At 40.9% G+C, this 26,624-nt stretch overlaps 1 protein-coding gene across 19 annotated transcripts in view; it reads right to left on the bottom strand.

Annotated features, from left to right (window-relative positions):
* EYA4 (EYA transcriptional coactivator and phosphatase 4) overlaps positions 1-26,624 on the bottom strand; it is a 124,789-nt gene that overhangs the window by 29,843 nt on the left and 68,322 nt on the right. For 8 of the 19 annotated variants that reach the window (XM_081855309.1, XM_081855314.1, XM_081855298.1 and 5 more), the window contains 8 exons: positions 22,018-22,142; positions 15,160-15,228; positions 8,600-8,695; positions 4,968-5,034; positions 2,946-3,088; positions 2,689-2,832; positions 1,123-1,202; positions 772-955 (listed from right to left, as the gene is read on the bottom strand). In XM_081855309.1, coding sequence (XP_081711435.1) covers positions 772-955; positions 1,123-1,202; positions 2,689-2,832; positions 2,946-3,088; positions 4,968-5,034; positions 8,600-8,695; positions 15,160-15,228; positions 22,018-22,142 — 908 coding nt within the window. The remainder of the gene's footprint in view (positions 1-771; positions 956-1,122; positions 1,203-2,688; positions 2,833-2,945; positions 3,089-4,967; positions 5,035-8,599; positions 8,696-15,159; positions 15,229-22,017; positions 22,143-26,624) is intronic. The other 11 variants (XM_081855311.1, XM_081855301.1, XM_081855300.1 and 8 more) reach the window with 5 other exon arrangements.

The raw sequence follows: 26,624 nt of genomic DNA, 5'->3' as shown, positions 1-26,624 counted from the left end.
GGATCATGTAACACAGTGCTAGTTAAGCCCAATACCAAAATATCAAGTCCCCCCCCCCCCGCCACCTTTCTGAGATTATAAATAAATAAATGAAGGGAGATGGTGACAGTCCTTTAAAATAATTTTCATGTAGGCTGGAAATGACTACTGGGAAAAAGTCTAAGGACCTTTCTTAGACTACTTCCTGCATCATCACCATTTTCCCACTAAAGAGGATATTGCAGCTGTTCATACACTGCAGCAACTCTAACAATGCAAGGAGTTTCGGCAAGTGTGAGGACTCAAGGTCCAAGAGACAATCTGTTTGGGAGGTTAGTCACACATTTGTAAAGTATGCTTAACTTGGCCACTTTTATTTTGGAAAAATTTTCCTCTCTCCTGGGTACCTTTTGACCCTGAAAGTGCTCTTTCCTGAAGTCAGCACCTTCAGGACAAACAGCAGTCAGGTGAAGATTATTTTCAGCCCAAAAAATGGCATGAGGCTTCAATGAAGACCAGGAACACATTCTGCATTAGACTCCCATTGCTAGTCCCCAGAATAAATGCTGCAGTTACATCACGTGTAATGTGGCTCTCAAATGCTAGTTCTCTAAGCTCTTGTGATTATTTCCTTTTCTTTCCAGTAAGGATTTTTATATCAATACTTTCAAATTTCTATACTTACTTTTCTAAACTCTTAATGGCTAACTACTAACGGTTTCTAAGTAAAATTTACCTATGTCATATTTGAAATTCTGAACAACACTGGATGAAACAAAAAAAACCATTCACCTGGATGAAGATCTGTACCTGGTTGACTAGTGAGCCCAGGGAGAGATTCCTGGAGCTGGTACGTTGATGATGAAGAAGAGGTACCATCTGTGGTGTTGTTTGAGGTCATATATGTTCCATATGTTGATGTTGAATAATACTGTGGATATTGGTTTTGGCCAAAAGCTGTATATGATGGATAATCCTAGAATGATAGAAACAATGTTTTAAATTCTAGCAAGACTTTCTAAGCATTCCCATCTAAAATACAGCAATGTGAAATAAATTCTTGTCCAGTCCATTCAAAATACTTAAAATTGCTAAGTCAAACAAAATATAGTTTGATGTTTATAGAAATAGTCATAATCATACCTGTTGTGAACTACTGAAGTTTGTAGAATTTGAGACTGAATTGTTTGCATAAATAGTAGAGGATGGTGTAAAACTAGAACCTAGAGTTAAAAGAATAATTCTGTATAAGAGATAAGTAATACATTATGCACAATGAAGACAAATCAAAAGTAAAAAATCTGAAGGTTTCATATATAAATATAAAGAATATGTAAGTGAAATATGCAAATATTAACTACTCTGATATTTCATTGAAGAGATCATTATTTATAACTATAAACCATAAGCAATGCCATCTTCTGCTTTAAGAATCTAGTTGCCAAAGCTTTAATTCTATGCTATGATTTCCATATAGAACAATCCAGCTTCACAGAAGCACTAATGAAGAAATCTATGCACTCAAATTTCACTCTGTAGATCAGTGAGTCCTTGTTCTCTTTCAACAGCTTCTTTTCTTCTTTTTCCTGTCACTTTTCCTCCTGGAATCCAGTTCCAATGACACACTAATGAAATATGGTGGATGGCTTGGAAAAGAAGGTTGGGGGGAGCAGGGATAAGGACACTAATCTTGAATATAGAACTTGATTCAGACTTGTTCTTACTTAGACAGCAACAGAACTTGAGCTAGTTATCACTGAAGTCAGGGTGATGTCAGTGGATCCACTCCAAGCATAATTAAGAATGGATCAAACTTATAGTTCATAGGACTAAAAGGTCTATGAAGTGATAAAAATCTAAGAAAACATACAATTAATACACACTTACCCAATAACTGTCAACTTTGGTAGCAGCAGGTTCCCGGTCCCCTTACTTGATTTTTATTTTTATTGCAATTGTAAGAGGCTGCAGCTGGCAACCCATGCACTTTACTAATGTGCTAAAACAGAAAAGAGGGTACAGAAAGTCCTTCTGTATCCCTTCATTTTGTTAGGTATTTTAGGGGCAGAACAGATTTTTTAGAATTCCTGCACCCTAGGTATCACCGTTTTCCTTTATCAACATAACTAGGAACAAACAAGATGGGAAGAAGGGCCACAAGATTGTTCCAAATGTAGAATCCAACACAATCTAAATGCTTAGAACATGTATATGCTCAATAATTTAATGTCCTCTCAGAGATCTCCCAATTTCAGAACTGAATGCCAAATACAATAGACAACAGGATATGCTGGCATCTAGAGATATGCCCAAAGGATCATTTCAAATGCAGCTGGCTTAGTTAGGATTGTTGTCTATATCATTCTCAAGAAGGTATTTTCAGTTTAAAAGTAAAGCACCAGTGTATTAAATGTTGTCATCAGATAATTTACGAGTAACTTTGTTAACATGGTACATGAGGCTGTTATTCACAAATATTAAAAGTGAGTTATGATAAAGAATTTGAAAATAATCAACAAAATTATCTTGGCAGAATTTCAGATTATCATTCATTTAAACAACAGACAGCTATTGTAACTGTAATGAAAGAGTTTATCAGGTGACATGAAGTTTCACTCAAGATACTTATCACATAAATAAGAAATACATAGATTCTGAATTGGTTCAAAGGTAACACTAAAGAGCAAAGAAGGACAATAGGTGACTGACCTGGCATTTGGTATGAATATGGTGTCTGGCCTGGCTGTGGTGTGGAGAACCCTGGGCTGTAACTAAGGCACCCGGACTGCAAGGGTGATTGCGTTTGTGAAAGTCCACTTTCTGTCTTGATGCCTGGCAACATTACACCCAAATCTGCATAAGAAATTAATTTTCATCTGATTCTTATAGATGGGGGGAAAGCACAGCAGTTCCATGATGTCAAAAATATTTGGAATAAGAATAAAGTACAACTTGAGGTCAAATACCGTAAGTGGGTAAACTGTAAGGTTGCCCAGTCTGTGAATAGGCTGTATACACTGCTGGCTGCTGCATTCCTGAATACTGGGTCTGACTGGCATAGGCAGACATTGTCTGTGCTGCTGGAGTAGAAAGAATATGTGGATAGGGCCTAGAAAACAGGGGGGGGGGAATATCATCACAAATGACAATATATACATATCAAGTTTATTCAAGCAAATAGACAATCCCAAATATTCTCATTCCTCCTCCTCACAATTATTCATGAAGGCAAACTGGAAGAAAGTCTGAACCAGCAGAATCAATATGAACCTTGAAAGGCACACAGAGCTGAGAGAGAAAGTAGGAAAGACTGTCATTCTTTAAACTTTCCTCTTCAAGTCTATGTACATTTCAGGGAAGCCCAAACCATGAATAAAAGTGAAAATCTGAACCATGTGATTCTATGTCTATTAGAATGTGGGATTTCTATGTGACCACAAATATTAAATTTCCTTTTTTCTTAAAAGTCTCTTTTTAAAAAACACACCACTGGATCTAGTCTGAGCATTTATTTTATGCACAGTGAATGAGGGGACAGTGAAGATAGCAGAAATGATGCTCATAAACCCAAAGTCCACTCCCAATCTCAACATATATCTAGATAAGAGGTACAGTATAAGCTGAATAGGTACAATAGCTTATACTGTAGCTTATACTTATCAGTCTACCACATATGAGCATGTAATAAAAGAATGACCTCAATTTCAAGTCATCACAGAGTGGGACTATACAAAGCATCACTGAAAATACTTGAAGCATTTAACTAATAATGCACATCACACAAAACCACCCACTTTTTTTTTCTTAAAAGGAATTACAAACATATTTCAAAATGCACACTTTATACTGAATGGTTAAAAATTAAAATGAAATTTAATTAACATGAATACACAGAAAAGCTGATTTAAATGAAACATACCCTTTAAAATCCATGGCTAAATATGTTATTAATTTCATTTATTTTTCATTTCAGCTTTCTTTTTTAAACTACTTTCACATTGTTGGCACACGTTTTTCCTACATAAAATGCAACATATTACACTTTAAGTAATAGACTATTAAAATAAAGCTAAACTGTAATGACTTTATATGTCATATCATATCATACCATATCATAGTTAAATTGTTCTTTTCCACACTAAAGCCAACACTGCAAATAAAAAATTAACTATCATTATTAATTTAAGCTACTATGGGTTGCACACGATAGTGTCCTTCACACAGACACAACTTTTTGATCCAGCAGAGGCTTCTGCCAGTGGAACAGAGAGGAAGGCAATTTTCACCAATTCTCCTCCTTAAGTTCCTGGTCTGCTCCAATGAGTCTGCTAACCTTCTCAAGTAGATTTTACGGAATGTGAGAGCTGCAGGAAGGAGGGGAAATCAGAGAATATTGCCTACCTATTCTATTAATAGAAGCCTCTGCCATATCAAAAAGTCTTCTGTCAGAGCAAGAGACACTACTGATACAGCCCTATAAAGCCACATTGACTGTTACAAAATTATTCTGGGCTAAAATAATTGTGGCTTATAGGTTGAAACCTACTTTACAGCTATACTTTATGAAGCAAGCAATAGTTATTCATTGCAGAGATACATTGAAAATATGTTTAAAGCCGGCATGTTCAAAGTCCGTTTCGGGGGCTTAATCGAGCCCACTGGTCATCCTAAAAAAAGCTCAACATCTTCAATCTTCAAAAAAGGTTAACAACTTTGGTCGGCCTCACGGCCCTTCACTTCATCAAATCTGGCCCTCTTTGAAAAAAGTTTGGACACCACTAGTTTAGAGGAATCTTATATATTGATTCCCGTTGCTAAAGAAGTTACAAACAAGTAAATTCCTTTGGTATCCATTGAACTGAATGACCACTCAGATTACATAAAATGCATTTTATATAAAACAAAACAGTTACATTTAATACTCTTTAAATAAATGACCTAAAATAAATGATATGCAGTAATATGTAAGAAGGTGCATGCTCACTAACTTGGAAGAATATAGCTGGGGCGAATACTGATGTGATGATCTTGGACTGTAGCCACTACTTGTTATTACTGCAAAAAACCAAGAGTACAGAATGTTCAATGTATGAGAATATTTGGAGCCAACAAAGTACCATATTTTTCTGCCCACGCCAGAACCCAAATCCAAGCCAATCACGGCAGAGGCTGAGCCCAAACCCGTGAATTCTCTAACCATGTATAAGAGAACCCCCAATTTTTGGCCAATTTTTTTATAGCAAAAAAAAAAATGTCTTATACACAGAAAAATACAGTATTTTATAAACAGTATAAAAACTGTTGAATCAAAGTATGACTGCTCTGATCAAAGTTGCTATGAACCAGACAACATTTAAACAGCTATGTTCTATATTTTTAGCTAGAAACCTAACACGAATAAAAGCCACTGAGTATGATGAACAATATTCTGCTTGATTCAGGATACATACCCATTGTCTGCACCAAAGCCTACTTACACCTGTAAGCAATAAAGTTGTGGCCTATTTGAACCCAAAACTTTGTCCTGTCTCTCTATTCATCTCCCTATTCTGAGCCCCAACCAGCCACAAGCTCCCTGTGCCTAGGCACACAATTTGCAATATTGGGAAATACTTCATGAAACTAGCATTTTCTAATAAAAATATAAATCCTTATACAAAACTGTAGGAACAATAGAAGTCTATTGTCCATGCTATTCTGACAAACTCTGGAGATGTCTGGGGTTAGGTTCGGCTTCATGTCTTACTACATTACCATGTGAACTTAAACCATACCACACCTACACATAAAGCATGGTTTTGTACACTTGGCACAGCAGAACCAGAGGCAATAATTTATTTTCCTTCATGGACTGAGTTGCGATTGTTTACCATACTGGGCCAGTCATTCTAGTGTAGAGACTCCATGCCCATAGTAGATTCTGTGCTTCCAAGGGATTCAATAAAGAGAGGATGGGAAGCCATGTTATGCATGCAGTGCTAAATGATGAATGGAACTGCCATCTCCACCACAGTGAATGAGGAAACTTGCTTACATGGGAAGGAAGTCTGTGTGAACAGGGATGCCAGCACAGTTCTAGATGCAAAGCAATAACTTTGGGGCAACTGTTCATATGAAAGGAGTTTTGATTTGATTTAAAAAAAAGGGGGGGGGAGGCTAGATAAATAGGGTCATAATACAAAGCTTGCACAAGAGATTTTTATTAATGAAGCAGAATTTTTTAACAGCTGAGTCCCAGGCCACGTATCATGATCTACTTCTCAAACTTAGCTGATTTTCAAAAGCTATGCAGGACAAAGCAGAGGACTGTAGTCCAAAGTAAAGTCAGTTTAGAACAAACAAAAAAAGAAAACCATTAGGTTCAACTGATTTCACATTTCTTTGGAACCTGGGCTTATGTTGATACTATTGCACGATGAATACATCTGATTATCTCCATTTATAAAAGCGTAATGTTACAAACATAGGAGGGCTGCCACCAGGACTTGCTTTATTTCCACACACCCCATAGATGTAGCACATCTATTTAATTTTACACAGAAACAATCAAGTGGTCTAGTACAGTAGCCATCAACTAACTACGTGCCTATACAAAGAGCAGCTGTATATTTCTAGGCAAGTTTAAATTATGACAATCATATCCTATTAAAAATCTTTCAAGAGTACTGCCTAGCCTGGACTGAATCCAAACATTTTGAAGTTTCTTTCCTCTAACCATCTGTCTTGACTAAGACAGATGTGTTCCAAATATATGTATTCTAAAATTTTGAACCAGTGCCTTCACAGCAAATCCATACTAGGCAAATATACAGAGTGTCTTTATTAGGCCATCTGCTGTTCATTCACTTTTGAAAAAGATTAAAGCAGTACATGAAGTAGCTCTGGAATTTCTTTCGTCTAATCGATCATAATTGTACTTCAAAGTTTACCCTTCTTCAATATGTAATAATGGTACTAGCAAACAGCCTTCAGAATTGCACAAACATGGAATAGCTCCTCACTATTTTGTGAAACAGACTATGGGCAGGATCCAAAGAACTGGACAACTATTTCTAGGTGCCTAAGGGAGCTTTGGGCTTCAGATTCTTGAAGAGCATGGACCCATTATTTCACAAGACAGCATGGGACCCTGTTGATCAAAGCAAAAATAAATAAATAAAATAAAATCCCAATAGCACATGAAGGGCTCTGAGCTCCCTAATGCACTTCTTTGGAAACCTGGCTACATCAACAAGCTCATTAGCTGAATTAAAAATTTCCATCTCAATATAATGGAACCTGGAAATTGCTCCTTACCATGAATTTCTGTTTGAAGAGAGGACTGGAGGACATTTCACAAATAGAATGACTCCTCCCACTGGACCAGATAGGAAGGACCTTTCAAGTCTTTTGCTTCCTCTTCCAGGGGGAGGATCCATTCCACCCTCAAGATCTAACTGGTAGATCTAATAATGGATCCTCTGCCTCACAATGTAAGCATAGCCATAGTGACCATGCCCTGTACAAATAACAACAACAACAACAGACACAACAGACACAGACAGCATTTGGAAATTATGTAATACCACACTTACTAGCTAGGACAACAAAAACATATGAATCCATACTCCGTAAGACTAAGAGAATGTAGAACAGAAAAACTATGCGTTTACTGAATGAGGAATTGGTATGGAAACAGTGCTCACTGTAGAGGCCTGGTCTGGAACCTAACCCATGGTGTTACTTGGATGGTAGATACCATCACCTGCAGTATCTTGGCTAGGCCATCAGGTCTTCTGAGGAATTTGTTACTAGATGAATCACTGATTTTGACCATTCTCTCTTGAGACAGGGACAGCGTTTCATTTTGTGTGTGTCCATTTTTGTGCTGAGAAGTTGCTGTGAGAGCTGCAGCTAACTCACTGTTTTTTATTTACTAGAAAACTGAGTGAAAGGAGCTCTTTCTTGATGCTGTTGTACTACATTTTGCCAGAGATGGCAACAACAGAGACTGATGAGTTATGGATCATTAGTAGCATTTGCTGGGCCTCATGCAGTGCAGCTATTTAGACAGAAGGGAAAGCAGAGGAAGGCAAAGTCAGTGGGGAACTTATCGCCTTAGTCTGCCTTGAGAGCCAGAAGGGGCAGCAGGCCTATTTGAAACCACATTATTTGCATCGGGTGGAGACTCTTGGAACCCCAGGAATTCTCTCTCCCACAGAAGCAGAGTTAAAAATGGTCTTTGGTTTTGAGGCTGGCCTGGATCACTCCACCTTTCCAGATAGCTCCTTGTCTTGTCTGACATTCAGATGTCTCAGTTGCTCTCTGTTGTCATGGGCATGTTGCTGCTGCTGCAAACAGTCTCCCCTCTTTGCTCACTAGGGTACATAAGGGATCCTCAAGGAATCATTGCCCTCCTGCTACCAACACAGCACCATTCAATATTAGCACCCTGAACTCTGCTACCTAAGTTTTAACCAAAGATTGGTTATTCCACGAACCATGACTTTTAACTACTTTATCAGGATAGTTAAAAGATAACTTAATTGTTATTAAGGAATTTTGATTATGCATCCTTATTTTGATAAGAGTAACTGACAAAAACTGACTTTACAAGACAATGAGTGTATTATGCCTTTACCTGACCCAGTAAACGTGTCAAGAGATCCATCTCCACTTGTTGTTGCTGTTGATTCACTACTGTTCATAGGTTCTGTTTTGACTGCAAGAAGAGACACTACATAGAAAAATAAGCAAACATGAGATTTTACTTCAAAAATTTACACACAAGTTACCATGCAAACTATAGCAAAAATCTGCATGAGTGGATCAAAAAATATATACAAATGTGGAAACTGTTTAATATGATTCTGAGAATAATCTACTACAACACAACTGTAGCTTTAAAAAACCATGCACTTGCTCTCTTTTTCAAAAAGAAAAAGAAGGAAAAGCCAATATTTATCCATATATGCTTTAATATAAATCCAGTCTAGATTCCACCCATGAAGGACCATGGATTAAAAGCAAACACAAATATTTTGGGCAAGTAAAACAATATTATTGCATTCTTATTATTTTTTTATATTATTTATTGAATTTATATTCCATCCTATACCCGCAGGCCCCAGCTCTTTATTTAGTGTCTTTTCAAATTTCTCTGAATAAATACACTGGCACATCAGCAGATCTATTCTTACCAAGAGGAAGATTATTCTAACTAATATAATGAGATAGGATCTTTTCAAACTATGTTTTGTGCAATGAATACATGATCATTATCCATTTGTTGTGCAAAATCCAAATGCTTTCTCTCAACATGCATATTTCTGTGGGAGGCAAATCAATTTTTCAAATGAAATATTTTGCCACTGAAAAAATAGACTTCTTTCTACTAGCTGCTCTTGTCAACTGTGATTGCTGCTTGCCTATCAAATCATCATGGAAACCTACTGGATGATGCCTGTGACATTTTGATGTAGTTTAACAATGTGTTTCCAGCTGTATTGCTTTATATTACTTATAGTTTCATGGTATGCTTCATTATCTCTCTGTACAGCAGTTTTGATCTTTTAAGAGTATACATTTAATTTTTTAAAAATATGCTTTCTAAAGCAAATAAATGATCTGCTTTATTTTTAACTATTCAGGCTGCAATCCTATATGCTGTTACTTGGGAGTAAGTCAATAGGCTTCCTTATTATCAGACATGTGTAAAATTGTGCTGTTATTGAGACTCAGAGGATGACATCCAATGTTGTGTGAAAAGATTTCTGCTTGAGTGATGGGACTTCTTTCCCTGTTTCTTATTGCATCCAACCTCACCCCACAATCTGCTGTGAAAGGTCTCTCAACCTTCCAGAACAGATTTTGGGCAGCATGGCAGGCAGCAGCAGGAAATCTATCCTGCCAACAGAGCCGTCCCACTAGTGGACAGACACCATTGAATTAAACCCAACTGATTGATTTTATGATGAGAGCTGCCCAAATGCAGAATGAGGCAAGGTGTAAATGTATGACATCAATCTCTGTGCCTTTGGTAAGTGGTGGCCTTCTACACTGCCATGACATTTTGAAACGTTTTAGTTTTTTAAAGTATTTTCTTTAGAGGTTAAGTGACTTAGCAAAGTTTTACACTAGCATGAGGGCACATACACCTATAAAAAAGACCCACAGGGCTATCCCCAACTCCCTGCCAAATGCAACACTTATTTGTGGACCTTCTCTTATTTAGTTATTTGAACACTTTGCATTCTTCCTCTCCAGATCATGGGAACCTATTGCTCTGATATATACGGTATATTTAAAGCAATAGGAATAAATTGTTATTTCTCCATATCCCCTGTAAGACTTATCCCACCCCCTCAGCCCATTTCTATTATATAGGAGCATGCAGTTGCAATACTGTTGCTGGATTTATGTTAGCACAAGTGAAGTGCACTAAGAAAAACATATCGTTTTTGAAAACTCTCAAAAGGCCCATGGTTGGTTTATATCGCTCAGTTTTTATTGCAGGCTGTGAAACAGAGGAAAAGTAATACTATGATCGAAGTTAGTGTATTTATAAAAAAATAAGCAAGGGAGACCATTAGAAAGATAGAACATTAGTTACAAGGCTCTGTCTCACAGCCAGCAGGCAGCCATGAAAGGAGAATAAATTGCTTCCTACAATCGCCAGATTCTTCACACTGTGAAGTGTCAAGTTTCCTTCCTATAAAAAGGGGATTGGGAAGATAAATCCAGGTATTATGTTTTGCAACTCAAAGATCAGGGTACGGATTCAACAAAGCAAGCATGCCATGCATAGATAAACAGGCTATTGCAATGGTTGGGGTTGGAGATGGAAGACTAGGCTCAAATCTATGTTCAACCAATGGAGATCAGAGGATGATATAGGGCAAGTCGCTGTCTCTCAAGGCTATTAAATCCAGACAATCACATCTGGATACTTTTTCGTCTGTTCTTTACCGCAGGGTTGTTAGTTAAATCTACTTCAAAATAGCAGCATGTGAGATAAGGGTACATTAGTTATCCAACTCACATGGAAATAAATCTATTAATTCACAATATATGAACTTTACCTTTTGAACTGGATTGGTCCTCACATGATCTGTGTATTTTATAAACCTTATGCAAGTATACATTATTTAAATAAGTTTACAATGGTCAGCTAGTACTTCTTCCAATCTTCAATTCCATTTACCTGATTTCTGTATGTGTTTGGGGTTTAATTTTTTAAAAGTCTGCATGTTTTAAAAGTCATACATATTTATCCTAAGCATGCATGTTTGTATGTATTTTAAAATCTAAACTACTCATTTCATTACTTCAAACAATTGCAATTGACTCCCTCTTATGCAATGTGCAGATTTTGGTACACATTTTTTGGTGAAAGATTGCATCACAAAGTCATGAGATTTTTGAAGGCTAGCTATGTTTCAGTTTGTACATTGGTTGCAAAAGTGAATTACATAGGTTTGCACTGAAATGCTAACCAAACTGTTTTTTCCTATTCCTAAAGTTTGCGTCTGAGAATTCACCTGCTTCACATCTACAACAAAAACATTCATCAGTAAAATTTGTTTGAACTTAAGCATGAGAAGTTAAGCATGAGAAGTAACAAAAAGGGAATGCTGTGGATGTAGTGTACAGTGGTACCTTGGTTTAAGAACAGTCCAGCTTAAGAAGGATTTGGTTTACTGAGGAGATTTCACCCCTCCCATACCCAAGAATCTCCTGATGATCTCCTGAGGTCTCTGCTGACTCTACAGAGAGGAGGAGCAATGTACTGCTCTCTACTTAATTAGTCAAGTCAGTCTCTGTGTGTGTGAGAGAGAGTCAGTCAGTGTGTCGGAGAGAGAGTGAGTGCAAGAGATCGTGTTTAGAGATAAGGTTGCTGCTAAGAGCAGCTGCAGGCACTCAGAGTATAGCATTGATTTATGCTCAGAATATTTAGCTCTGTATATAGTTTTGTATTATAGCTGTAGTTATAGAATAAAAGGAAGATATTCTACAGAGCTGCTCTCCGAGTGGTTTATACTCTGCAAGACTCTGCAAAATGCTGCTGCGCAACGACTGTATTATTGAGACAGTGAATCCGGTGCTCTCAGCTCCAAGCTGTGAGTCCACAGCACTGTGACCTGTTCCTGTGGGAAAGAAGGTCTCTGGCAGTGCTACCCAGCTCGCCTAGCCCAGTCGGGGCTGTAGTGCATGAGCCCAGTTGGTACACTGGCTAAAGGGCGATGCTGACATTTACATCTCCACAAAACCAGAAACAGTGTCTTGGTTTGAGAACTTTACCTTGGTCTAAAAACGGAATCCGAATGGTGGAAGGGCACTGGTGATGGGAGGCCTCATTAGGGAAAGCGCGCCTTGGTTTAAGAATGGACTTCCGGAATGGTTTAAGTTCATAAACCGAGGTACCACTGTATCTTGATTTCAGTAAGGCTTTTGACCAAGTCCCGTGATATTCTGGCAGAGAAGTTGGTAAAATGTGGGCTAGACGTGGTAACTATTAGGTGGATTTGTAGCTAGTTGGCTGACCAAACCTAAAGAATGCTCATGGTTCCTTGTCATCCTGGGTAAAAGGGGCCAAGTGGGCTGCTGCAGGAGTCTGTCTTGGGCCTGGTGTTGTTCAACATCTTTATAAAAGACTTGGCTGAAGGTATTGCGGGGATGCTTATCAAATTTTCAGCTTACACCAAACTGGGAGGGGTAGCCAATGCCACTGAAGACAGAATCAGGATTCAAGATGATCTTAACAGGTTGAAGAATTTAGCCAAAACTAACAAAATGAATTTCAATGGGGATAAATGTAAGATTCTCTACTTAGGCAGGAAGAACCAGCTGCGAAAATATAAGATGGGGTACACCTAGCTTGCCAGTAGTATATGGAAAAGGGAACTAGGGGTCTTAGTAAAACACAAGATTAACATGAGACAACTGTGTGATGCAACAGCAAAAAAAAAAAAAAAAGCTAATGGTATTTTAGGCTGCATCAACAGAAGTATAGTGTCCAGATCAAAGGAAGTAATATTGCTCTATTCTGCCCTGGTCAGACCACACCTAGAGTACTGTGTCCATTTCTGGGCACCACTATTTAAGAAGGATATAGACAAGCTGGAACATGTGAAGAGGAGGGCAACTAATGGTTGAGGGAGTTGGATAAGTTAGCCTGGAAAAAAGGAGAGTGAGAGGAGATATGAGAGACATCTTCAAATATCTAAAGAGCTGTCACATGTAAGATAGAGCAAGCTTGTTTTCTCCTGCTCTGGAGGCTAGGACTCAAACCAATGGATTCAAGTTACATGAAAGGAGATTCAGACAAAACATCAGGGTGAACTTTCTGACACGAAGACCTGTTCCACAGTGAAACTCTCCTTCCTTGGACGTTTTAAACATATGTTGGATGGACATCTGTCATGGAGGCTTTAAGTGCGATTCCTGCATCTCAGGGGGTTGGACTAGACGACCCTCAGAGTCCCTTCCAATTCTATGATTCTAGGAAAGTTATACATGGACACATTCAAATGCAGCGCCTAAACCATGTTTTAGTGTTGCATGCATGAACCCTGGTTTCATCAGCTTCTCCCTCCCTTCTACATCTTCATCACAGCCAAGAGGAAGAGATTGTAAGCTTCTGCTTCTATTTTTAACTAATAGCAACATATTTTTATATTCTAACCTGGACGAATTGTTACTCTTAACTATGGTTTAGGGAAACAATCCAATTCCAATTGTGCTTTATAATCTTGGTCGGTTTCCCTATATCATAGTTAAGATTAACTACATGTTCAGGTTCAGACATAACAATAAATTCCAATTATTTGAAAACAGAAACAATCTCCTCCTCATAGTCATACCAAAAGAAAGAGAAAAGCAGGGAGAACACACGAACTCAAAACTTGTGCAAGCTGCACTAAATCATAGTCTGTGTCAGATATGAGTAGACGGCCAATTCTACTTCTCTGTCTACAAAATTTATGTTCCACATTTTGAGAGCTGAACATTAGCTAAATAAAATTCGAATCTTAATGAAATACATCAGAAAAAGGCAGGAAGAGAAAGGGAGGAAGAGCCTAAATACTTTAATTACATCTTGGTTTATCCACCCTAAAAATTCCTCAAACACTTTAAATACTTGTAATTTGGAAAACATTTTGTGCAGATTAAACAACAAAAACAAGGGGAACAACTTTTCTTATATTGCTACAATGGCAGTATTTTGAAAACTGCATCAATAGTTTGAGAAACTGCACAGAAACCTAATGAGGAGTGAGGTGTTGTAATAATCTTGCTGTCAAGGGAAATCCTGTTTGCTTTTTAAAAAGAAACATGAGATGCTCACTACAAACTTGAAAGTGGGGAGTATATACAACAAAAAATGATTACCCAACTATCCTGCTGAAAGGCAAAATAAGCCAACCCACCAGTCCCCAAAGTTCAACCTATCACAGTGCGCCACAACAGCTTGCAAAACAATGAGGTTCAGAAGATGCAGAAACCGATTCATTGCTACAAGAGAAAGTCAGTGTATGTAGGGATCCCTCGTGGTGGGAAAGGAGAGGTGCAACCAGAAGAGAATAGAAGGGGTAAGCAAGGAATGTTGGGAATGTTATGTGAATTCCGCAGAAAAATATAATTTTCCCTCAACGTAGCTGGTCAGAGGATCCTGGGAGATTATAACATGTTGGAACACAGCTCTTTGTATGGCAGTGGAAAATTAGCAATATAACTAGGAACTACAAGCAATCTATTCCCCTTGCTGCCAAGAGAAATATCTGCTGCAGGATTTCTCCCTCTGCTGCAGAAATATCTGAACTTTGCTACAAATATAAACTTGAAAAAGCCAGAAAACAGTTTATAGATTCTTTCTAAGAATATATGGCACATTCACAATGATTTAGTAAATATCAATGTTTATAAGAAACCAAGTGATCTGATATTTATATGGGCACACTGACTTGATTTTTCTATGGGCACATAGATAGACAGACAAATAGATAGACAGATATAGAATACATTATAAATACTTTGTTATTATAAAAGATTACAATCTCTGTGTTTCTCTCAATATTTAAAGGGTTCTGACGAGAAAGCTGTGCAATGTCAAATCAAAAAGTATAAAGCAAAATATCACAGATTCAACACAGCAATCAAGAAGCCAGTCACACACATGCAATATACCAGGATTACTCATACTTGTTGCAGAAGAGGGAGTGCTGCAACTCAGTAACCAGTCTGCAGTGTTTAAAACAGTCATGTTGTCTCCTGAGAATTGGAATGGTATATAGTGGTTCATTTTCTGAATATCTGCTTAACATACAGCAACAATTTTCAAAATAAGAAAAAAATAGGAAAGAAAATTCTCCAGACCATTTTTAAGGAGGACTACTGGGGTGAATTATCATATATAGTACTTGTTTGTGTGGTGCTTCTGTCACAAAGACACATAGAATAAATATCCCCGTTTTCAGTAACATGTCTCTGGATACCAAATCAGAAAAAGCCTCACACATACATCAGATTCCATTATAATACTATCAGGACACAGCACCCCAGGTGTAAGTGTATTATCCCATTTGGACACACATTTGTATGATAGGGAGCATTATACATATAAAAATGTACTGATTGAATCCAGATTTTGTCATGCTTGAAGTGGTCTATTCACTAAGTGTCATTTATTTTAGTTGGCCAACTAAGCATGACAAAGTCTGCATCCAAACAAACCCATGTGAATACTCACCCTTAGTCCACTTGATACTGAATCATAGAATCTTCAAAAAATCTGTCTCTATTTCTCTCTCTCTCACTCATACACATGCACAAGCAAACCACTAGCTCTTTCAATTTTAGTGCCTCTTGATAATGGCTCATGCCATACACTCACAAATGGTGTTTTTTTTTTTTTCTTAAGCTATACAACCTGACAAAGGCATGAAATTCACTGTTGTATAAGGCAAATATTGAGGAGATTTCACCCCTCCCATACCCAAGAATCTCCTGATGATCTCCTGAGGTCTCTGCTGACTCTACAGAGAGGAGGAACAATGTACTGCTCTCTACTTAATTAGTCAAGTGAGTGAGTCAGTCTCTGTGTGAGAGAGAGTCAGTCAGTGTGTCGGAGAGAGAGTGAGTGCAAGAGATCGTGTTTAGAGATAAGGTTGCTGCTAAGAGCAGCTGCAGGCACTCAGAGTATAGCATTGATGTATGCTCAGAATATTTAGCTCTGTATATAGTTTTGTATTATAGCTGTAGTTATAGAATAAAAGGAAGATACTCTACAGAGCTGCTCTCCGAGTGGTTTATACTCTGCAAGACTCTGCAAAACGCTGCTGCGCAACGACTGTATTATTGAGACAGTGAATCCGGTGCTCTCAGCTCCAAGCTGTGAGTCCACAGCACTGTGACCTGTTCCTGTGGGAAAGGAGGTCTCTGGCAGTGCTACCCAGCTCGCCTAGCCCAGTCGGGGCTGTAGTGCATGAGTCCAGTTGGTACACTGGCTCAAGGGCGATGCTGACATCGGTTATGGGCCCAGTCGTCTGACCAGTCGTTGTTCCAGTCATCCCAGTCGTCAGAGGTGTCTGTTGCTGATTGCTGGACGGTGGAACGGAGGCTGCATGCTGGACTGATTTGTGGTGCCTAGAAGCAGAGCTGTGTTGGAGCAGAGTGTTCAAGCTGCCGCTGTTGCTGTTGCTTGAGGTATGTTGCTGACTGCCAAAGAAAGAAGACAGCATCCCTGTTTGCCTGTTAATTGCGCTCTGAGTGGGAGAGAGAGTGGCTGAAGAAGTCCAAGGCTTTATCTGTGTTTGCACGAGGGAAGTGTCTTGCTCTAAGTAATAGCAGACATGGCCTGTGCACATTCTAGCCAGATGGCTCTATCTTTTCCCCTCCTCACGCCTGAAAACTATGCAGTTTGGCAAGTTAAGATGAAAGCGCTTTTACAGAGGGAAAAGCTATTTCACACGATAGAAGATGACCCTCCAGATAAAGATGATGATGATTGGGCTGAGTGGCATGCTGCAGATATGAAAGCCCGAGGGACAATTGTTTTGAGTGTTTCAGACCACTTGCTGGTGAACTTAGAGGGTCAAGAGAATGCACAAGCTGTTTGGCATAAGTTGAGAGATATGCATCTGAGACAAAATGCTGGTTCCAGTGTGATTTTCTTCAAGAAGCTGTGCAGGTTGCAGTTGCAGAAAGGTGGTGATTTGCCTAGCCATCTATCTCAGTTAAAGCATCTCAGACAGGACCTTGTTCAGCGAGACCTGGCTATTTCAGAGGCTGTGTTTGCAATGCTGATGATAAATAGCCTAGATGATTCTTACGATGGAGTAGCTGCCCAGATTTCTACACTGCCTTCTGACCGGCTAACAGAAGATTATGTGTCTAGCATGCTCTTGAATGAGTGGGATCGCAGACAGGCTGTTAAAGAAAGCCGGGACTGTGCTGCTAAAAATGTGCTTGAAAATGTGCCTGAGTTTTCAGCAGGGGAAGGTGAAAGTGAAACTGCTGCTGTTAAAGCACTAAAGTTGAAGCGGTGCTTTTCGTGTGGAGCACAAGGCCATTTGAGTTTTCAGTGCTGCAAGAGATCTTCAAAGAAGAAGGGAAACTTCAGAGGCAGAGGGGGAGGAGGACGAAATCCCCAAGCACCTGCTACTTCAAAGGCCTTGATCTCTCGCTGTTCCAATCAACGTGGGCGGAGTTTCTTTGTGATCGACTCTGGCTGTTCCAACCACGTAGCCAAAGATAAGGATCTCTTTGTTCAGCTTGAGAAGCAAGAGAAAGAAATTCATCAAGCAGATGGGACAGTTCTCACGAGTGAGGCTAAGGGAACTGTGTTCTTAAAGAGCCTGAATGCAACTATTAAGAATGTCATGTATGCGCCTGATATTCAGGACAATTTGTTGAGTGTTTCCCAGCTTGATCATCAGGGTTTTAAGGTGGTGTTTGCTAAATCTCGCTGTGAAATTCGTCGAGATGGCAAGCTCATTCTATATGCAAAATGTGTAAATGGTCTGTATAAATTGCCTTTTGTTTCAGGTACAGGTACTGCAGAAGCAACTGAGAAAGAGTGTTGCAATTTATTTGTTGATAAGAATGAGAAGATGCATGACCAATGTATTCATTATTACCACCGTGTTTATGGTCATTTGAATTTCCAGGCTGTGGCAAAAATGCCTGATATGGTTCAGGGTATGAAGCTGAAAGAATGTCCCTACCACATGAAATGTGTTTCTTGTGCTGAGAGTAAGGCAAAGCAAGCTCCCAAAGGTACAGAGTCTGGGAGAGAGGCCAAGAAACCATACGAAGTCATTCATGCAGACTTAGTGGGGCCTCTAGCGCTCTCTAGAGGCAATTCAAGGTTTTTCATGGTTTTGATAGACTCCTACTCTAAATATGTTTGAGTCTATATGCTGCAGAAAAAGTCTGAAGCCTTTACTAAGTTTCGTCAGTTTTGTAAATGGCTCAGGAATGTACATAATGAGAATGTACATTGTTTTTTCACTGACAGGGGTGGAGAGTTTTGTTCAGAAGAGTTTGAGGCTTTTCTTTCTGAACAGGGCATTGAGCATAGGACTGCCACGCCCAGATCACTTTGGCAGAATGGTTTATGTGAGAGAATAAACCAGACCCTGCAGCAAGGAATCAGAACACTGTTACATGATTCGGGGCTGCCCAATCCTTTTTGGGCCGAAGCTCTTCCGTTTTTCTGTTACGTGTATAACAGGAGGTACCAGTCTAGTGTAAATTGCACCCCATATGAGATGCTTCACGGAAGGAAGCCATATGTGAAGCACTTTAAAATTTTTGGTTCAGAGGTTTGGGTGCACACCTTGCAGGGTGACAAACTGAGTAAGCGTGGAGAACATGGTGTTTTCCTAGGATATGAGAAAGGGTCTTATCATGTCCTGATCACAGACACGAAAACCATAAGGCTGACCAGGAGCATTGACGACAATCCACAACGGGACAGAGTTGGCGTTTTTCAGTGCCATTCCATTTGTGATGATGGTGCAAAAGGGGCAAAGAAAGTTAAGAGGGAGGCAAGTTCTGATATGATTGATAATCCTGATGCCAATGTAGTTCCAGATGATGGCACAGATTATCAGAGCCCAAAAGCCTCAGGTGAGTCTGACGCTGACTCAGACTTAGCAGCTTCATATACTTTAGCTCCCCATTCTCCCAAAGAGGAGGAAGCACCAGAACAAGAGGATCAAAGAGTTTTGCGCAGATCTGAGAGAACAACCAAGGGTGTACCACCGAAAAGGTTTTCTGAAGAGTTTGCAAGGGCTGCGGTCACATGCAACTCTGGTGGGGTTTTTAAACCTAGCATGAAGTGTGCTGAAAGTAATAGCACAAAACGCTGCATTTATTTCCTTACCTGACATTTGAAGGATCAGGATTGAAGGAGCAAGCATGTGTTTAAAGTGGTTTGTTCAAATCTGCCTAATTAGAAATGTCAATTTGTATCTGAAAGAAAGAAATGTATGTGAAGATTTTTCCAGAAGCTGCTTATTCATTGGTGTATTCACAATGTGTATTTTGTGTAAACTACAGGTTGAGATTTATGTTTTAACTCTTTCCTAATAGACACAGAGTGGTTGTAGTAACTGTTTAATGATGTGATAAAGTGTCTTAGATAAGGGGGAGAGAGATACCTGCAAATATGTTACCAAGGTTGTAAGCAGAGAACAACTTTTGGAGTGTGTGCAAATTGCAGTTATGTTAAAGATTCTTGAAATGGTCGGATGAAATGGGGGAGGATGAGGAGATTTCACCCCTCCCATACCCAAGAATCTCCTGATGATCTCCTGAGGTCTCTGCTGACTCTACAGAGAGGAGGAGCAATGTACTGCTCTCTACTTAATTAGTCAAGTGAGTGAGTCAGTCTCTGTGTGAGAGAGAGAGTCAGTCAGTGTGTCGGAGAGAGAGTGAGTGCAAGAGATCGTGTTTAGAGATAAGGTTGCTGCTAAGAGCAGCTGCAGGCACTCAGAGTATAGCATTGATGTATGCTCAGAATATTTAGCTCTGTATATAGTTTTGTATTATAGCTGTAGTTATAGAATAAAAGGAAGATACTCTACAGAGCTGCTCTCCGAGTGGTTTATACTCTGCAAGACTCTGCAAAACGCTGCTGCGCAACGACTGTATTATTGAGACAGTGAATCCGGTGCTCTCAGCTCCAAGCTGTGAGTCCACAGCACTGTGACCTGTTCCTGTGGGAAAGGAGGTCTCTGGCAGTGCTACCCAGCTCGCCTAGCCCAGTCGGGGCTGTAGTGCATGAGTCCAGTTGGTACACTGGCTCAAGGGCGATGCTGACAAATATAGTATTACATCGTTTACAACTAATTTTGTTTTTAAATTCCAAAACCAAGCAAGTCTGACCAGCTAAAAAAATGTTCTGATAAAGTCCTATATGCCCTGGTTCTTTTACTCATTGATATACGTCCAACAAGGGAGAGCCCAAATCTCAGTAGTACTTCACATGCTTTGCCTGCAGAAAGTCTGAGAAAGACCTCCACCGTGGAGGAACCTGGAGCGTCATTGTGTTACTCTCGAACACTGGGCTAGAAAAATCTAAAGCATGAGTTAGTAAAAAAGCAACTTGCTTCATTTAAAATGCACCCTGGAGCACTGATACAACAGGTGACTCGCTTGTGTCAAATAGGATGAAGTGAACACTAAGCTCAGTACTTTATATATTTTCTCCTTCGGTTTAATTTTCCTTTTAATAAAAGTAAATGGAAACGAATGCACAAAATGTAAAGGTATCGCTCAGATATCTGGCTGAGCTGTGCTTTGATAATCTGCGAGTTAAAATACTGTAGCAAATATGTGGACTTGCAGGCTAGCACAAATATTTTATGAGCCAACTAAAATTAAACAAATTTAAGAACATTTTTGTTAAGCAAAACACACACACAAACACACACACACTGAAAAAAGCCTCTGCCTTACTCTTACCCTTCCTGTAATGTGTGATGCCTTTGCTTATATGAGTCTTCTGCTTGCCATGCAGAATTTATGCCATTGTGAACCACTGCCAAGTTACTGAACAAGCTACAACAGCATAAAAATCCCCATGGCAGTTAGAAGTATCATAAGGACACTAGCAAGATATGTTACAACTACTAAGTGGATAAGACACCACACTGAGGCTGCTGCAACAAGCAGCAGTATAACATGTGGGTCAGGCTATAGTCTGTCAGTGAGACCACAAAAAGTGCTGTGACACCTTAGAAACTCACTAGTTGACTTTGGCATACAACATAAAATCCTTAAAAGAAAAATAAACTTTGATTAAACATATTGATGTTGGGTTTAATCCAGAATTAGTCATGCTGCTTTTGACCCATCACTGATTTCAATTGGTCTACGCTAAACATGATTAAGTCTGGTTTCAACCTCCTGTACACATCTTTTTTCTGAAAGGTAATTTACTTTTAGAAATATGAAAATGATCCAAAGTCGCTCTTTCCACGCCCTAGAAGTATAATGAACTTTTAAAATTTACTCAAACGCTGCAGAATCTCACTAAAATTGTCTTATGAATGTCAGCACCTGATCGAAAGGATCACTCACGTCTTGTTTGGATGAACAGAATAGGCTCGGCAATTTTTAAATAAGAAGATTAAAAGCAAATACCAGGCTGGGTGTTTGGATAATGAGATGCAGGACAATGCTGGTACAAATAGCCTCAGCGAGCTTAAAGTGCAGGCCAAATTGCAATGCAAGAAAAATAGTTGGAAGGTGGAAGGATGACTAACATTAAGACAGGTAGAGATTAATGGAGATATACTGGAGACAGAAGAGGCATGGCTGGTAGGAAACAACATAAGTATGGGAAAGAATAAGGCATTAATTATAAATTTTTATATTAGAGGATTGTACCTAATACACAACTGATTACCTTATGCTATCATCCATGGTATATATCTATCTTTCTTTCAACTTCTTCATTAATGTGATGTATTGCCACCATAAACCAGATTGTCTCTAAAGATGTCAGAGCACTTTTTGTTTTTAAACTGAAAGAGGTAGGTGTTCACTCACCGCCTGTTCCATTTGTTGTAACAGATGTGCTGCTAAGATTAGATTTGTCCAGTTTAGAACTACCAGGTGTTTCACTGCTTCCCACAAGATTATGAGGGCTTGCTAGATCCTGCATTTCCATAGATCTATTAGAGAGAGAAAAGTAATACTATTACTATACTATTTACATAATGGAAGTGTGCAGAGAGGCCCTTTTGAGGCCATAGTAACTACATACACACTGAAAATAAACACTTTCCCTGATAATTAAATGCTGGAAAAAGAGCAAGCAGTATCTTAAAATCAGCCTCATACCCAACACTGTTTTGGAGAGAAATCAGTGGAGAACTGGCAGGCCAAGGAGCAAGGAGGAGGAAAACAGGAGCACTCAACCCAAATCATGCTCTCCTGTTGGCAATGGCCACTGTGGGCAATTCAAAATATATTACCCAGCATCCCCTGAAACTCCACAAGGCCTGCTGAGTCATACTCTGTAACTAATAACGCATGCAATCTAAAGGTGGAACCCTATGATCCACTGAGGATCTACAAGGAGTGCTGAGGTGCACTTGTTGATACCCTGTTTAAAAAGTACATTCACTGGATATGGATGTGGCTTGGCATAAAGTATCTAAAATTAGTACTAAAGTGTGTAAATTAACAGTAAGGTGCATATTCAGGATTCGCATATATCGTTTTTTAATGGCCCGGCTGCTGGTGTTTTGCACTGAAGCAGACAACTTTTCCTAGCTGCCTCAGTTATCATGGCTGCAACCTTTTCTCTCTGAGATCAATCTGGTCCCTGTCACCCATTCACTAGTACTCCAATGTGCCCTATGTAGATAACCCAAAGACTGCAGCTAGTGCAGTTCTCTACAGCTTAGGAGAGGATATAGAGGTCATATTACATCTATTTTAGGTCAACTGTACTGGCTGCCAATGCATTTCTCAGCCCAAATTAAAGTGTTTAAAGTCCTAAATGTACTGTGTCTGGTGTACTGAAGGAGCACCTTCTCTAATATAGAACTCCATCATTTACCTACATGAAAATTGATACAGGTGGACCTTTTCTGCTTTGTCACCCACACTATGGAAATCACCCAAAGGTAACACTTGCTTGGCAACCTTCCTGATCAATTTGCACAGGCAACTAAACTTTTCATAATAAGGCTGGAATGATCCCCCCTGAACTGTTCCTTCATCTGAGAGCAGGGTGTTTTGGGGGGCTCTAAGCAATTTGGATTATTTCTGGAGTGGGGGAAGGAGACACTTAAGATTGCTCTTGTGGCAGTGACAGCAAACAAACATTTGGAAACTTGTTTGCCAAGATAGGTACAATTTGGCTCCAATTCCAAATGCAGGCCTTTTTGGAGCAGAGGAACACTAAATGAAAAAGACTTGTTTCCTACCTGCCTGTGATGAGATATGGGGCTACTTGTGTGTGAGCGCTTACACTCTCAGAGTCTTGTAATCAGTTTCAAAACTGTCCCTCTCCGCGCAGCCCTCGGTGCATGGCTGCCTTAATCGCTGGCAGAATCTGTCAGTGGGCGTTTCCGGAATTTCTTCCAACATAAGAGTTCTTTGACAGAAACTCTACGCCTTGATTCTCTACCTGACAGCTTCCTGCGCAAAGTAGGCGTCCCAAGGGGAGGTCCTGAGCTTTCCCCGCTGTTCTCACTGGAAGCGTCTCGGAGCCGTTCCTCCGACTCTGTTTCCGCTGAAACTCTCCCTCTCCCCCTGCTGGTTCCCTCCTCAGCATCCGAGGGTCTCCTAGCATCCTGGAGCCCCTCCACCACTTGGAGCTCCGATGGCAGTTCCCTGACATCCACCTCCCCTCCAGGACCCCCCTCACCCCCCTTCTCTGGGTGGTGAAGCTGGGAACCCCCGGAAAGAATCTCCCCCATCTTCGGATGACTCGAAAACTGCTCTCCACCTACTACTATCCCTTCTTCCCGAATAATCTTCCCCATCTGATTCTTCTTCCTCTTCCTGTCCTGATTCCGGAAACCCCTCAAACTCCTCTTCCTCGTCGGTGGTGCCGAATTGCTCCTCCCAGAACCTAGCTACGGGCTGGGGCCTCCTTGGGAACCTGCGGTGAAACTCTCCTACAATAACCTCATCCTGGACGGTTTCTGCGGGTAGCCAAGCATTGTCGGACTCCGGTTCCCCTTCCCATGCCACTAAGTACTCCACCTGTCTACCCTTCCACCGAGAGTCGAGTATTTCTGCTACATGACTGCTTCGCTCCCTCTCTTCTACTTGTGGTGCCGCGGGAACTTCACATTCTTTTCCCTGAATTTCCCGCCCTTCCCTGTGTGGTGACACTAATGACCTATGAAATACTGGATGTAGTTTCATGTTGTCTGGCAGCCTGAGCCTGAAGGCCACCGGATTGACCTGTTGTGTAACTTCGAAGGGTCCCAGTCGCCTTGGCCTTAATTTCTTGCAACCTCCCTTGAATGGTAACCCTTGTGTTGACAACCACATCCGGTCCCCCACCCTTATAGTCTCTCCTTCCCTTCTGCTCCTATCTGCCTGCCTCTTGTATTCTTCCTTAGCCCTATCTAAATTCAATTTCAGCTGTTGATGTATTGCTTCCATTTCTTCCACAAAATGTTCCGCCGCCGGTACGCTCCATCTGTCCTCCCCTTCCCTTGGAAAGGCCCTAGGGTGACACCCATAATTGGCCATGAATGGACTCATGCCCGTGGACACATTTTCTGCGTTATTGTAGGCGAACTCGGCCAGGGCTAATTTCTCTACCCAGTCATTCTCTCGGTCATTTACATAACACCTCAGATATTGTTGCAAAATACTGTTTGCCCTTTCCGCCTGCCCATTGGTTTCTGGGTGTCTGGCGGTCGAGAAATTGACCTCCACGTGCAGTAGGCTCATGAGCTTCCTCCAGAACCGGGACGTAAATTGTTTTCCTCTGTCAGAGACTACCCTCAAGGGGGCGCCATGCAACCTAAAAATGTGTTTTACAAACAACCTGGCGGTTTCTTCCGCCGTTACCGCATGTGAGCAAGCTATAAAGTGGCACATCTTGGTTAACAAGTCCACTACTACCATGACCGCCGTTTTCCCCTTGGATTTGGGCAAATCCATCATAAAATCGATGGACACTACCTGCCATGGCCGTTCTGGTGTGGGTAATGGTTCCAGCAACCCCGCCGGTGCCGCCCTCTCCCCTTTGGCTCTCTGGCAGCAGTCGCACCCCCTTATATATTCTCGTACCTCTTCCCTCACCTTTGGCCACCAGAACTGCCTGGTGACTAACAACATCGTCTTGTGTTGCCCAAAGTGCCCAGCGGTGGGGCTGTCGTGCAGTTGTTTGAGTACCCTACTCCTCAATTCCCCCTCTGGTATGTACAAAGCCCCCTTGTAGTACAGTGCCCCGTTTCTTTCCTCAACCCCCCCGGGGTTCTCCCCTGCTCTCCGGAGCTCTCTGAGCTTATTTTGGGCGTATTCATCGCTCTCAGTCCCCTCTACCAGTTCTCGTTGTCCCACCAGTGCTGCCCCACACCCAGTGGTCCTCGGGTATCATATGTCTTTCTTCCGGCGCTCCCTCCCCCTCCATATATTCTGGTTTCCGGGAGAGAGCGTCCGCCCTTACGTTTTCTTCCCCCGGTACGTAGCGAATCTCAAAATGGAACTTGGAAAACTCCTGCGCCCATCGCACTTGTCTCTGATTCAATACCCTGGCCGTTCTCCATTACTCCAGGTTCTTGTGGTCAGTGCACACCTGGACCTTGTGTTGCGCTCCTATTAGTAGATGCCGCCAGCGTCAAAATGCTTCATAAATGGCCAGCAGTTCCCTGTCGTATACCGTGTAATTCCTTTCGGACTTATTCAACTTCCGCGAGAAGAAGGCACACGGCCTCCAGTCTGAGGGATCCTTTCCCGGCTGGAGCAGCACCGCCCCTACCGCTCGGTCTAAGGCATCGGTCTCCACCCTCATTGGTTTCTGCAGATCCACGTGCAAGAGCTGTTCTTTCGAAGAGAACGCCTTCTTTAGACAGTCAAACGCTTGCTGCGCCTCTTCCGTCCACACAAATTTCTTCTTACTGCTGAGGCAATCGGTGATGGGTGCCGTTAAATGGGCAAAGTTTTTGATGAACTTCCGATAGAAATTTCCAAACCCCAGGAATCTCTGCACATCCTTCCTGGTTCGAGGTGTCTTCCATTCCAGTACCGCCTGTACTTTGCTCGGATCCATTGATAATCCCTGGTCTGACAAACGGTACCCCAGGAATTCCACCTCTCTTGTATGGAACTGGCACTTCTCCAGTTTGACCCATAGCTGGTTTGCTTGTAACCGGTGTAGTACTTCCCGGACATCTCTGACATGCTGCTCCTCGTCCTCTGAGTAGACCAGCACATCGTCTAAGAAGGCTACACAGTTCTTGTACAGCAAGGGTCCTAGAACGTGGTGCATGAAGGATTGAAAGCATGCTGAGCCCCCTTGTAATCCAAAGGGCATAACGAGATACTCGAAGGCCCCCAGTGGGGTGAACATGGTGGTTTTCCATTCATCCCCTTCCCTCATGCGTATCAGGTTGTACGCCCCCCTTAGGTCCAGCTTGGTAAAAATCTTTCCCTTCCTAACCCTGGTCAAAATGTCGTCA

This window comes from Podarcis erhardii (genome assembly GCF_964252035.2).
Source record: "Podarcis erhardii genome assembly, chromosome: 3".
In the NCBI taxonomy this organism is placed as follows: domain Eukaryota; kingdom Metazoa; phylum Chordata; class Lepidosauria; order Squamata; family Lacertidae; genus Podarcis; species Podarcis erhardii.
The sequence above is the reverse complement of the archived record's forward strand: the minus strand, read 5'-3'. Positions and strand labels throughout refer to the sequence as shown.